This window comes from Sitophilus oryzae, unplaced genomic scaffold, assembly GCF_002938485.1.
Source record: "Sitophilus oryzae breed Bouriz unplaced genomic scaffold, Soryzae_2.0 scaffold_2014_pilon_pilon, whole genome shotgun sequence".
Lineage (NCBI taxonomy): Eukaryota > Metazoa > Arthropoda > Insecta > Coleoptera > Curculionidae > Sitophilus > Sitophilus oryzae.
The window spans coordinates 641,399-656,345 of record NW_022146741.1 but is presented as its reverse complement, the minus strand read 5'-3'; the positions used below and the strand labels follow the sequence as shown (position 1 = coordinate 656,345).

The 14,947-nt window shown below is 37.0% G+C and overlaps 1 protein-coding gene across 1 annotated transcript; it reads left to right on the top strand.

Annotated features, from left to right (window-relative positions):
- Positions 1-671: 671 nt before the first annotated feature.
- LOC115884100 (craniofacial development protein 2-like) lies at positions 672-1,403 on the top strand. Its single transcript, XM_030902589.1, has one exon. The coding sequence runs from the start codon at positions 672-674 to the stop codon at positions 1,401-1,403; it is 732 nt and encodes a 243-aa protein (XP_030758449.1).
- The last annotated feature ends 13,544 nt before the right edge of the window (positions 1,404-14,947 follow it).

The following is a 14,947-nucleotide window of genomic DNA, read 5'->3' as shown; positions in this document are numbered from 1 at the left end:
TACTACAGTGTTTCTACAGTGTTCTCCTGAAAAGTAGCAGAAATCGAGATACGCCTTTTCGTAATAAAGCCAACGATTTTTTAAATTAATTTATTCTCTATGTTGTGTAACCTTTGTTCGTGGCATCATACACGAACATTAACCCGGCCTATTGGAAATCAGAGACTCTTACTCTGAATCCACATAGGTAATTCTCAGCAGGCGCGTCCAAATCGCGGGGGTGGGCCCGACTCCGCGGAGTCGGTGGCTAAGTTCTGCTGAGGACCCAGTATTGCGGGGTATGACGCAATCCCTTTGCTCAAGGATACGGGTGAAGACCCCACCGGCAGGAATGGCGGAGAAGAAGAACTTCGGTACAGCGGACCTGGCGCAAGTGGCAACTAATGCTTTTAGGGGCAATATAAAAGCACAACGGCATGTCTGTTCCCAGATTGGGCGGTTGCAAACGGCGTCTGACCCAGAATGGACGGCCGATACACAAGCCAGGATTTGGCATAAAGGAAGGCAACGGGATACCACCTTTATTATTAATTCCCAAGACAATAACATGAGTACATTTAATTCAACATTTTCCGGAGTTATAAATAGTTCCCCAGTCGGATCTCCGGGGGAACGGCTTTAAATGTAACAAACAAAAGAGCGAATTTGAGAAAACCAATTAAGATCGGAACATGGAATGTAAGGAGCCTATTCGAGGATGGAAAACTGGCAAACCTCACACGAGAAATGGACTTAGTCTGGATATCCTAGGCGTTGCAGAAACCTGGTGGCCTGGGGTGGGAGAGTGCAATGTGGATAACAGCGTATTCTTTTACTCTGGTAATGAAGATCCAAAACACAGCAAAGGTGTGGGAATCATAATAACAAGAGAAATACTGAAATCTGTAGTGGACTTTGTTCCATACCCGGATCGCACTGCTTTATTAAAACTCAGAGCCAAGCCAAGTGATCTTAATATAATACAGGTATACGCTCCAACTGCAGATTCGCCGGACTATGATGTGGAAAGATTCTATGATGAAGTCAAATTGACTAAAAAACACGACGTCAACATAATTATGGGTGACTTCAATGCCAAAATAGGAAGGGGTAAATTTGAGGAAATTATTGGTTCCTATGGTCTTGGAGAAAGGAACGAGCGGGACGATCGACTTCTGCAATTCTCCCAAGAAGAGGGCATAAAAATAACAAATACGGCGTTTCAACTTCACTCTCGCCGTCTCTACACCTGGAAATCTCCAGCGGACCGACCGGCCAATGTAATACGAAACCAAATAGATTTCATCCTCATTAACCAAAGGTTCAGCTCAACCATCAAAAGAGCCAGCACCTACCCTGGCGCCGATGTTCCCTCTGACCATGTGATATTAGTGTCCGTAATGCAAATTGCTTTATCCAGTTAAAGAAAGCCAACCACAAGCGGCGGATGGCGTTAGAAAGAATGAGGGATCCACTAGTAAAATCAGAGATGAGTGACGAAATCAACACACAAATTCAAGCAATAATACCGAATACGGGAGAAGAACCAATACAATCTTGGACAAAGATAACAAAACCAACATTGTATCAAATTCAATGCAAAACAGGTTAGGATATTAAGCAGAGAACAAAAAGCAAAGATGGATGACGGATGAGATATTGTTGTTAATGGATGAACGTCGAAAGTACAAGAACAAAACAGATGGAATGTACAAAGATATTCAAAGACTCATAAGAACAAAGATTAGAATAGCAAAGAACGAATGGATTAAACGTGAATGTTCAGAATTAGAACAGCTGCAAAACCAACATGACAATTTTAATCTGCATAAAAAGCTGAAGGAGACTGCTGGCACATATAAGAAAATGAGATCAACTGTGACAGTCAATAATAACAACCAGATAGTCCTCGAAAGCATAGAGAAGAATAATGTTTGGGAAAAGTATAGAAGAACTTTTTGACGATGAAAGACTCTCAGCTGATATCAATAACTCACTAACCGGCTCATCTAAAGATGAGATTGAAAAAGCCATACTTTATTCGAAAAATAACAAAGCGGCTGGCCCAGATGAAATTCCTGCAGAAACCCTTAGGCTGCTAGATGAAAGAGGCATTACAGCATTACATAAATTATTCAGTATTATATATGAAACAGGTCACTACCCCAAACAGTGGTTGCGTTCTACTTTTATACCTCTGCCTAAGAAGACTAATGCCAGAAAGTGTAAAGATCACAGACTTATCAGCCTGATGAGCCATACCCTAAAAGTATTTCTGAAAATAATACACCAGAGAATTTACAAAAAATGTGAAAGGGACATAAGCGATTCGCAAATGGGGTTTAGACAAGGGTTAGGCACCAGTGAAGCGATAATTGCAACACAGGTGCTTGTCCAGAACTGCTACGATCAGAGAAAGGATGTGTGCCTGTGTTTCATAGACTACGAAAAGGCATTCGATCGCGTACAGCACCACAAATTAATGCAGCTCCTGAAAAGACTTGATATAGATCATAAAGACATCCAATGCATTGAGAAGTTATACTGGAACCAAACAGCACAAATAAAATTGTCCAATACCATGTCCAATCCAATACAAGTTAGAAGGGGGGTGCGACAGGGTTGCGTGCTATCTCCACTCCTATTTAATTTATACTCAGAAGCTATTTTCCAAGAGGCTCTGGAGGACGTGGAAATGGAAGTCAAAGTTAATGGAGTGTGGATTAATAATATCCGCTATGCCGACGATACGGTCTTAATTGCAGACAATATACACGACCTACAACAACTGGTCAACACGGTAGGAGAACAGAGCAAAGCAATAGGTTTAAACATCAACATCAAGAAAATCAAATTTATGATTATATCCAGAAACCCAAATGTGTTTATAAACTCCATCCTAACATTTAACTCAAAGCCCATAGAAAGAGTAGATAAATTTAAGTACTTGGGCATCTGGCTCTCCGAAGATTGGACATCAGACAAGGAAATTAAATGTCGCATCGAACCAGCTCGGCAGGCATTCTTGAGGTTTCGAAAAGTACTTACTGTTCTGATTTTGACCTTAGCCTTAGATTAAGATTCGTAAAGTGTTATGTGTATTCGGTGCTCTTTTATGGTATGGAAGGTTGGACATTGAAAGCAGCTACCCTCAACAAATTGGAGGCTTTTGACATGTGGCTATATCGCAGAATCCTGAAAGATATCTTGGACTTGGAGGAATATTAGACAGTGGACAGGGCTACTCGATGTTCAGTCGTTAATACACACTGCCCGGAACAGAGAAGCAATGGAAAATGTTATCGCAAACATCCATTAATGGATCTGCACTAGAAGAAGAAGAAGTTCTGTGTAACTATCAAAAGTAGAATCAAGTCTTCTTTAACATTATTTATTTCATTACTGTAGCGTTTTTTAAACCACTACCACTGCGAACGGCAGCTTTTCATCGGAGAGCAGTCGTGGATAAGGTATTTCACTAGAGAGAAAATTAATCAGTAATAATTAACAAAAGATATATAGATATTGGGCGCCAGGCATGTACAGAGAAAGAAAACACAGTTGTATAATACTTAAAACTAATGACTATATTTATTCATGACGTTCTTTGCTGATACATGACATTGTAGAGTTCTAGTAAATATATAGTGGTTATATGTCAAAGAAGGTGGTGGTAAGAGTCGTACTAAATATCAATGAAAACAACCACGGTAAAATACAGGACATGTAAAGTTTAAGAGAAAATATGAAATGTAGCATTACTTTAATTAATTTGATATATTCCATATGATGCTAAATTGAAGATGTTACAACCTGTAGATTCTAGAATCTATGTCTCGTTATTCATCTGTTAATATAGCGCAATAACAATATCTATAGAAAGTAATACTATTACAAGGCGTAATATAATGAAACCTAAAATCTAAATCACATTGTAACTACTGAATCGACATAAATGTTCTTAATAATCTAACCACTAAATATAGTCTGTACGATATTATTTAAAATGTATGTTACTGTTTAAGACTGAAAATATAGAAAATCTAAAACATAAAAACTAGAACGTAAATCTACACTTGTACACAGCTGTTCTTTATGTAATCTTGCTTCAAACAGTAGCAGCGCGAGGAGGTCTAGCATCTCTGTACTGTCTGTCGGCGATCCAGGCTTAGAAATGGGGTTGAAGCAGCACGGGGCTCAAGCCACATCCACGCTGGGGCACTCTATGTGTAAGACAAATCAATCCTACTGGGGACACTTGTCCATGGGACATCCGTCCATAAGATAGTGGCACAAGAGAACACTACTAGGACCATGAAAAATAGTCCATACCTTGGACACTTGTCCGTAAGACAATGTCCGTCCGTAAGACCTCAGAAATACTTCTGAGGGCTCAATAAATAATAAACAATCTGTCCTTTCTTCCAAATGACATTCTGGAGGATAAAAAGCAAAGGGACGCCAACGTGCCAGCCAAATACAAATACAAGTTGGGACATCCGTAACTCTACCCTGTAGCTTCGAAATGGCAGCTGATTCAGATTACACAGCAAGATTTAAATAATCACCATTTCTCAAAAACTGGGACTAATGGCGTCTGACAGGTCAAACAGTCTAACCAAAAGTGAAGTTAGATCACAGAGAATTGACAGAAGCGATGTTGACAGCGCGCGCTCCCACAGAGCAATAACAGGGTTGTGCCAAACCATAACAGGGTTGTGCCAAACCATAACAGGGTTGTGGACCAGGGAACGTAAAAATTACGCGTCAAATAATCTATCCAGCCTGAACGAGAGGAATCTGGTGATGATAGGCCAGACATCATATATTATATATAAAAAGACATGTAACGAACTAAAAACGTTACACTGCCCTCCTCCGAAAAGAAAAGAAATGGACCTGTAAGGTACACTTTCTTCTTCACAAATCTGGGGATGGTAAAAAAAATCAAAAGAAAATGATTTCGTGAATTTCAGAATAGACGAAACCCATTTGAAAATTGATCAGGTTCTCAAAAAGGAAGCGGCAAACCAAAATAAAAACGAAAAGTACCAGTAAAGAATATATGATGCCGGAGATCATAAAAACTAAAGGTGTAATATTACTAAAGTTGCTGGTCACTGGATACGCCGTAAAGTACAGAGATACTCGAGTCATTGTTCTGCTAAAATAAAATAATACGGAGGTACATCAGCTATTATGGTATGCAAGATAAAAAAATACTGCTATAGTTAGGTGTTATAAAACGATATAGGTGTAAATTATCGATAACTCAGGCTAGACAAGTGCAGACTAAAAATTAATAACGCTATGTTCTAAAGCAACGCGACTCAACAATAATTAAAGAGAACGTCGATCCATTCATGGTATCGATACGTCTCGGTTTACAACCTTGGTGATAGTTTCTGAAACCAACATTCTAGTTCATGTCAGATCAACTACGCCAGAGAAGGAACACTACACTACTAGAGCAGCTAGAGGTATACGACGGCCGGTACCCTAAAACCAAAAAAAAACAAACAAATTTACTGTGCCAATACAAACCTTCTCTCAGACGGAATGAACAATACTAACAACGCCAGACAAGGAATTATATTGAACTAGAGCAGTTAAAGGTTAACGGTCGGTACTACAAGACCAAGACAACCAGACAAATATACTGTTCCAGCTCAAACCTTCTCTCAAACGGAATGTATCATACTAACAACGTCAGACAATGAATTGCAGACTAGAGCAACAGAGACTGAAGAAGGCTAACCGAGCCTAAACACCTCAACAAAATTTGCACTAGCTCTACCCTTCTCTCCAACGCAGTGACTGGAACAACAACAACAAAAACCAGAGATAATCACCAAGAGACAGAACTGTAAAGAAAGATAAAAATGAAATGAATATGAAAAAATACCCTACATCTGTCAGCATGAGGGGATGCACTGTAGTGTACATCAAATAAAATGGGATAAATAGAGCATATCTATAACGATACTCCAAAATGACTCTACATAAAAAAATACAACTAAAAACCTTCTGAGCCTTAGCTCAGAGAGAAAAAAAACAAAATACGCATCGCCTAGGGTAGTAGACGGAAGGTCAACGCCCTGTCAAGCAAATGCGACGGAACCCTAACAGGTATCTCGAATCAAAATCAAAATAATAATCAAATCAATTTAATAAAATGAATAAATATAAGTTTTACTTACCGAAGTAAAACCTATTAAATAGGTATTACGATAAAGTAATACTATACAGGTAATACCACATACGTAATACTATTCACGTAGTACCACATACGTAACATCACCCATACAACACCACACACGCAATACCATATACGTAGTATGTGGATAAGGTGTACGGAAAGAATTTCCGACACTCTCGATGTTTTGAGACTTACCACATACTACGGTGGCATTTGACGGACTCTTACCGTCACGAGGAACCCGTACATGGCTATTCTTTACTGTTGAGTATGCAACTAACCAGTAGCACACTCAACTCGCCCACCATGTAGAGCGGATACAGGCCACAAGGCCACAAATCACGACCATAGGCTAGGTAATAGCCATAGATCGAAACCAAAAAATACATCTAAAAATGACAATCAAACAAACTCAAAGACTTACAGAAAACTGTAAAGTCAAAAATCACAAAAATGTCATACACGACACTGCTCAAAGCCAGACTCAAAAAAAAACACACACAATTGCTAAACGCAAGTAAACTGTAGGGCTAGATAAAACTAACGAGCTAAACTAAACTATACATAAGGGACTAAAATGATGAAATTGTCTCTATGACAACTCATCGGGCAAAAACAAACTAATAACTATCTCACTGATAGTTATTCTAAACCAAAAAAGTGGTGTAATTGCTCGCGAAACAATACACCTGGACTAAAAAACCAGAAAAACTAATAAAACAGAGCAATCATCATCTCGCTATGCACGCCGCTAAAAAACTCAATGCATCTGCACATACCATACAGACACTGCCAAAATTCACTAAAAAAAACTAAAAATGATATAGATGTCACCAAGACAAAAATATCTCACAATACAAAAAGATCTGAACATGACACAAGTGTCATCAAAAAAATATCTCTCCAAATAACGAGAAAACTAGAACTCCAACTAAACTCAAACTATTGACGCATTTTGACACAGATATATTCTTCGGAAACACTGCATTGGCTATCAGATCTAGTAAAAACTATTAAAACCAGGCAACAGAATCCGAGAACAGAAATGTCAAACGTCAATCCTCCATAAACTTGAGTCACAAGCGCTAAATCGCTCAAATAACTCAAAAACAATCATCATATCAAATGATGACAATACGTTAATGATCTTGGACTTCTCCAAAAAAAATCATTAACAACCAAAATGTTCACAGAAGCATCCTGCTAACTGTAAACCATAAATACGACAAGTGCTCCCGCATATGTCGTCTGCAACACTGCAAAAAATTTAATGTCCTCCTGACATTAAATCACTAAACGGTAAATGTCTGTATGAAAAGTTATTCGGCAACTATCATAACAGAACAAGTACCAAACATTCCTTTGACACGGCTGTCAAAAGAAAACAAAACGATACCTCACGTATCAAATATGACAAGTCACCCTCGTCATACACTCAAAAAACTCAAGGATACACTTCCTGTATCAACATAACAGTCCTAGTATAACTGTCATGACAAAAAAACTCAAAATGTACCTAAAGTACCAAACAGGACAGTCTAACAACTGTCGATAGTAACTGACAACACTGAAGGTTCAGATGGTGAAACATAGTGAATGCGATACTAAATAAAAATATTGGCATAAAAAACATTGGCATAGAAACCTGAAGGTAAACTAAACAATAAACGAGATGAGATTAACTCCATACTTCTATACAAAAAAATAACCCTAAATGCAAGTTTAGCAGCTCGCCCTAACAGTTATCGATAATCACAAAAACTTGTAAAATTAATTGCAATCAATTAATCAACACAAACAAAATCCAAATGGTCAAATTGTGACCACCCAGTATAGTAAAATTATCAAAATAATCTCAACTAAGTATAACGTTCAAAATTTATACGAAATTTCAAACACCTAGAGATATAACCAAAATCAAAGTCGAAAATTTAATGCTTGTCCACCCTGTATAGGGAAAATACAAACCAAAATGTCTGTAAATATAAAGTTCAAACTTTATCAAATGTCAAACACCTTGAAATTTAAAAAAATTCAAAGTCACAAAAAAGTATTGACCACCCTGTATAAGGAAGTCCCAACAATAGATAAACTTTCAAGTTTATCTACCAAGAAAAAAATTTAAACAACTATTAAAAAAAATTTTAACCCCAAAGAAAATTCAGGTCCAAGCATTAAATCTTGACCGCCCTGTATACCAGGTTCAAAAATATATCAAAACACACAGCTGACACATCTCCGTTATATGAAATTGTCCAAATTCCATAGACCCAAATAATAATAAATAGAAATATCAAAAATAAGAAAGAGAATAAAAATTTCAGTCTTAAATCGTACTAAGAAAACAACAACTGTTTCCTCCTCTGTATCATGCCAAAAAAAATTAAACTACAAAAATTAATATAAGAAAGTTAATCAGGAAAATTGTCAGACTCCAGTGAAATGTTACGAGTAAAAATTTCTCAAAGCCCCACGCTTATGGGTGCCAAATTAAGTGTAGCGTTTTTTAAACCACTACCACTGCGAACGGCAGCTTTTCATCGGAGAGCAGTCGTGGATAAGGTATTTCACTAGAGAGAAAATTAATCAGTAATAATTAACAAAAGATATATAGATATTGGGCGCCAGGCATGTACAGAGAAAGAAAACACAGTTGTATAATACTTAAAACTAATGACTATATTTATTCATGACGTTCTTTGCTGATACATGACATTGTAGAGTTCTAGTAAATATATAGTGGTTATATGCCAAAGAAAGTGGTGGTAAGAGTCGTACTAAATATCAATGAAAACAACTACGATAAAATACAGGACATGTAAAGTTTAAGAGAAAATATAAAATGTAGCATTACTTATTAATTTAATATATTCCATATGATGCTAAATCGAAGATATTACACCTGTAGATTCTAGAATCTATGTCTCGTTATTCATCTGTTAATATAGCGCAATAATAATATCTATAGAAAGTAATACTATTACAAGGCGTAATATAATGAAACCTAAAATCTAAATCACATTGTAACTACTGAATCGACATAAATGTTCTTAATAATCTAACCACTAAATATAGTCCGTACGATATTATTTAAAATGTACGTTACTGTTTAAGACTGAAAATATAGAAAATCTAAAACATGAAAACTAGAACGTAAATCTACACTTAGCTGTTCTTTATGTAATCTTGCTTCAAACAGTAGCAGCGTGAGGTGGTCTCGCATCTCTGTACTGTCTGTCGGCGATCCATGCTTAGAAATGGGGGCGAACCAGCACAGGGCTCAAGCCACATCCACGCTGGGGCACTCTATGTGTAAGACAAATCAATCCTACTGGGGACACTTGTCCATGGGACATCCGTCCATCAGATAGTGGCACAGGAGAACACTACTAGGACCTTGAAAAATAGTCCATACCTTGGACACTTGTCCGTAAGACAATGTCCGTCCGTAAGACCCTCGAAATACTTCTGAGGGCTCAATAAATAATAAACAATCTGTCCTTTCTTCCAAATGACATTCTGGAGGACAAAAGCAAAGGGACGCCAACGTGCCAGCCAAATACAAATACAAGTTGGGACATCCGTAACTCTATTCCTGTAGCTTCGAAATGGCAGCTGATTCAGATTACACAGCAAGATTTAAATAATCACCATTTCTCAAAAACTGGGACTAATGGCGTCTGACAGGTCAAACAGTCTAACCAAAAGTGAAGTTAGATCACAGAGAATTGACAGAAGCGATGTTGACAGCGCGCGCTCCCACAGAGCAATAACAGGGTTGTGCCAAACCATAACAGGGTTGTGCCAAACCATAACAGGGTTGTGGACCAGGGAACGTAAAAATTACGCGTCAAATAATCTATCCAGCCTGAACGAGAGGGAATCTGGTGATGATAGGCCAGACATCATCTATTATATATAAAAAAGACATGTAACGAACTAAAAACGTTACATTACTAAGAGACGTCACTATCATAATTTTCAGCTTATTCAACCATTTCCAATTATTTTCCTCACATACTCTCTTTTGTAGTTTTTATTTAAATTTTTTGGCACCACGTTATCCCTGTTAATTTCCTAATATCATTGTCCTATCTGAGGTTCGGTCTTCCTCTAGGTCTCTTAATTGCTCGTGGGAACCATGCTGTAATTTTTGTGAGCCATCTGTTGTCTGTTCTTCTTGCCAGGAGACCTGCCTAACGCCATTTGAGGGATTTAACTCTGTGAATTACATAATCTATTATTTGGGTCTTTTGTCGTATCCAATCTATTTTTTTATGGTCCCTCTTGGCTATTCCCGGCATATTTAAGTTCCATTGAGCGTTGTGCGACCTGCAGTTTTCCTATGATGTCCATTCTAAGTGCCCAGGTTTCGCATGCAGAGTTCATGACTGGTAGTACACATTGGTCGAATATATTCTTGTTTAGATAGTGTGGCATTCTAGATTTGAATATGATTGAGTTTCTTCCATAAGTACTCCTTGATAACTTAATTCTTCTGTTGATTTCTGGTAGTAAAGATCCAGAACTGTTATTCCAAATATATAGTATATATATAATATATAGTTATCCCAAATATATCCCTTTATTATATCACTATTTCCAGTGTTGTGTTATTTATTAGAATGTTTTTGATATTTCTTTGCACTAGTTCGTTGTACATTACTTTAGGTTTTGCTAAATTCGTTTTGAGACTCACTTTATTGCTGGCTGTATTTAGTTCATTAATTTGTGCTTGTAGTTCTTCAGGACTATTGGCAATTAGGACTATGTCATCAGCGAATCTTAGATGGTTACGATATTCTCAATCTATTTTTAATTCTTTGTTGGTCCAGTCCATAGTTGACGGAAGATTTCATCAGCTGTGGGGATATTGCGTCTTCCTGATGTCGTTCTCCTTTGCCATTTGGAGTTGTTTTATATATCATTACTCTTGTTTTAACTTTAATAATCTTGCAATAATCTTGCTTTGGCTTCTTTGTATATATTGGCGAAAGTTTCCATATAAGACCGATCAATACTTTGTTTCGTTAGGTCTTCCATTATTGCCATAGGATATATCGAGTCTAAAGCCTTCTCAAAGTCTACAAAGTCTATGACTAGTAGAAATTGGTACTTTTTCGTTCGGCTGATAGTTTTTCTTAGTGTATGTATGTGATCAATCGTGCTGAGGCCGCTTCTAAAGCGACCTTACTTACTCTTTCTTGAATTATAAAGAACATCGATCGAAATTTTCAGAGTTGCGGTTTCACGCACATAGCCAGTTGGATCGCCAACCGCCGAAGGTAGACGGCGCGGCGGCCTAAGAAGAAGAAGAAGTCCTGAGGAAGACAATGTATTTGTCGAAAAGATGACTAAGTATTAAACATTAAACCTGAGTTGTATTTGATCCAGATCAAACTAAAAAAAAAGAACTTTAATTAGTTCTGTTTTGTTCGTATATCTACGGAAGCGTTCCAATATTATTAATATGGAGATCAATTTGGTTGCCTTAAAATTTGAAAAATTTTCCATAGCTTGACCTCCCTTGTATCTGTTATGGTTTCTGACATACCAATAGTCATCCTCGAATTTGGGACGCCCTTTAACGTTACGGTTTTTAGGGTTACCCAAAAGGTAAAAACGGGAACCCTATTACTAAGATTTCGCCGTCCGTCCGTCCGTCCGTCTGTCCGTCTGTCACAAAGTCAATCATATGAATCAAACTCTATCTTATGAACCGTTATAGCTAGACAGTTGAAATTTTTACAGATAATGTATCTATGTTGTCGCTATAAGAACAAATACTAAAAACAGAATTAAATAAATGTTTATAAATAAAAAAGTACTTTCACTAAACATTATCTTTTAAGTAAGAATTTTACATAGAATCTCGGTGGTCCTCGGTGGCGGGCCCGTTACAGTAGCCCCCCCCGGTTGTCCAAACTCTTTAATATTTTAGCACTGTATTGCACTCACCTAGCACTACCTAGCACCCAAGTTACAGAGCTAGCACCACAACCCCTAGTGAATTACAGGACATTTTTACCAGGGGGTGCTAATGTAACGCTAGCTCCCCCCGGTTGAATTTTTCCCTTAAAACTTTAGCACTCTATTGCACCCACCTAGCACTACCTAGCACCCAATTTACAGAGCTAGCACTACACTCGCAGAAGAGTTATAGCATATTTTCACCTGGCGCACAGTGGGGCGGATGGCAATTCTAGTGGGACATAACATCAGCGATGTTTGGGACTTTATTATCTCGTAATACGAGATAATAAAACTAATGGGCATAAAACTGTTATGATATACATGACACAAAAACCGTACTTTAAACTATTGCCAAATAAATAAAATTATGATATGAGGTGAAACACTTAAAAAAACTATATTTAACAGTTATTTCTTAATTACTTTGTAATCTTGTTACACCCTGTATATTTTATTTTAAAAAATACTATTTTATTAAAAAATAAATAAAATAGATGTTTAATTTTAATTTATATATAGTAAGGATCTAAGACAATATTTTAAAATTTAAATAAAATTAATAAATCATTTAATTTTTTTAGAAGTTATAAGAAATTTAAAAAAGGCTTTTGCATTATCATCATGTTTTATTTAACTAGAACATCATGTGGATGTTTTTGTCTTGAGGAAAATTGCCGAACTGGCCATTGGTGTCATTCATTGATTTTTTGAACTCTGTGCCTTTCGATAGAGTTTCAGAGTTAGTTTTCAACAATTATTACAGCAGCATCCCTACTCCCACTAGACCTAAAGCTCACAGTACTTGCAAAACCCAATCTTTTTTTGAAAGGTCCTCTATTAACCCTTTAACGAGTCTTAGTTTCGTGTTTATACTAGCCGATTGAAATTAAACTTTAAGCGTCCACCAGTTCAGCTTGAATTCCCTGTAACTGATAAAATGCCTTCTAGCCACGATTTATTCTATTTGTGAAAATTGTTTAAGGAAAAGCAACTTTTTTTCTATTTTCGATATAAAACAATGGAAAATGATTGCAAATGGGTCTCAACACCTTTCGTTTTATTGTCACTAAGAAAGTTGGGATCCAAAAATTGCATCACGACATCCCACAAAACGGTCAAACTGGTCTTAGATGTTGTTTTTAAAACGCCTTTTTTTCTTGAGGGCTTCAAAAAATTCTTGGCAGCTGACTTCAACTTAACCTAACCGGTGAATCGGAGAGAGACTCCTAAAAATTATGTTTTTTTTTTCAACAATTTGGCAACGCCCGGTACAAATAAATATGGGCATGGAGACCACAAATATTCTAGCATCAAAATTGCTTACTACTTTTTGGTAACTATTGGTAACTCAAAAGATCTACATCATTCAATATATCGATATTTGATAAAAAAAGTGAAAGTTTGATATCTGCAGAACAAAAGCACGAAATATTTTAACGAATAATATACGTGTAGTATAAAAGTAAATAACATAATTTGGTTTTGGAATTGAATGTATAAGCACTTGTAAATATTTTGTTTTCGTATGACCTTTGCCTTGCTGAGCAGAAAACGACCTTTAGTGGATAAAAATGTATCGAAATACATACAAAGAATATATATAACCAAAAAATAATTGATGCATTTTTATATCTATTGGAATGCCTACTATTAATTCATCAGTACACATTTTTTGGCTTATTTCTAACAAAACGGTTTTGTCCCGCTAGAATTACCGTCCGCCGCACTGTGCGCAAGGTGAAAATATGCTATAACCACAGACTTAACTATGGCCACAGTCTAAAAATATTCTAATTAACATTTTTTAGACGGTGCATTGGCTATAACCACCTATAACTCTTCTGGGGGTGTGGTGCTAGCTCTGTAAGTTAAGTGCTAGATAGTGCTAGGTGGGTGCAATACAGTGCTAAAGTTTTAATGGAAATAAAAATAAAGCGAAATAATAAATACACTATTACTCTTTTGGGGGTGTGGTGCTAGCTCTGCAAACTGGGTGCTAGGTAGTGTTAGGTGGGTGCAATAGAGTGCTAAAGTTTTAAGGCAAATATTCAACTGGGGGGTGGGGGGGGGGCTAGCGTTACATTAGCCTCTCCCGGTAAAAATGTCCTGTAACTGGCTAGGGGTTGTGGTGCTAGCTCTGTAGGTTGGGTGCTAGGTAGTGCTAGGTGGGTGCAATACAGTGCTAAAGTTTTAAGGGAAATATTCAACTGGGGGGAGGGAGGGGGGCTAGCGTTACATTAGCCCCTCCCTGTAAAAATGTCCTGTAATTCGCTAGGGGTTGTGGTGCGAGCTCTGTAAGTTAGGTGCTAGGTAGTGCTAGGTGGGTGCAATACAGTGCTAAAAACCCCTCGGTGACCGCGTGGTTTAAAGTGTTAGGACTTTACGCTGCTATGACGTTGGAGCCGTAGTAAAACATGTTCGAATCCTAGTCAAGGCGACTTTTTTTTAGTCGTTTTTTTTTAATTTTTACATATTTATTTTTACTTTTTACATATTTATTATTGATTAATACAATTTTTAGTAATGTGTTTCTTCATTTTTTTTAATTACTTATACGCGCATTCAAAATTTCAGCTAAATCGGAAAAAAAAGTTTATGATAATATAGTGTCTAATGTTGTATAGATAATGAATGGTACGGAACCCTTCGTGCGCGAGTCCGACTCGCACTTGACCAATTTTTTATTTTTTATAAAAATAATATATTATAATAAATTTTCCCACGCTTTTCCAGCCATCGCACATCGACTGGTAAAACTTGAAATACTGGCCACCCGACCACTTTTTTCATACGGTC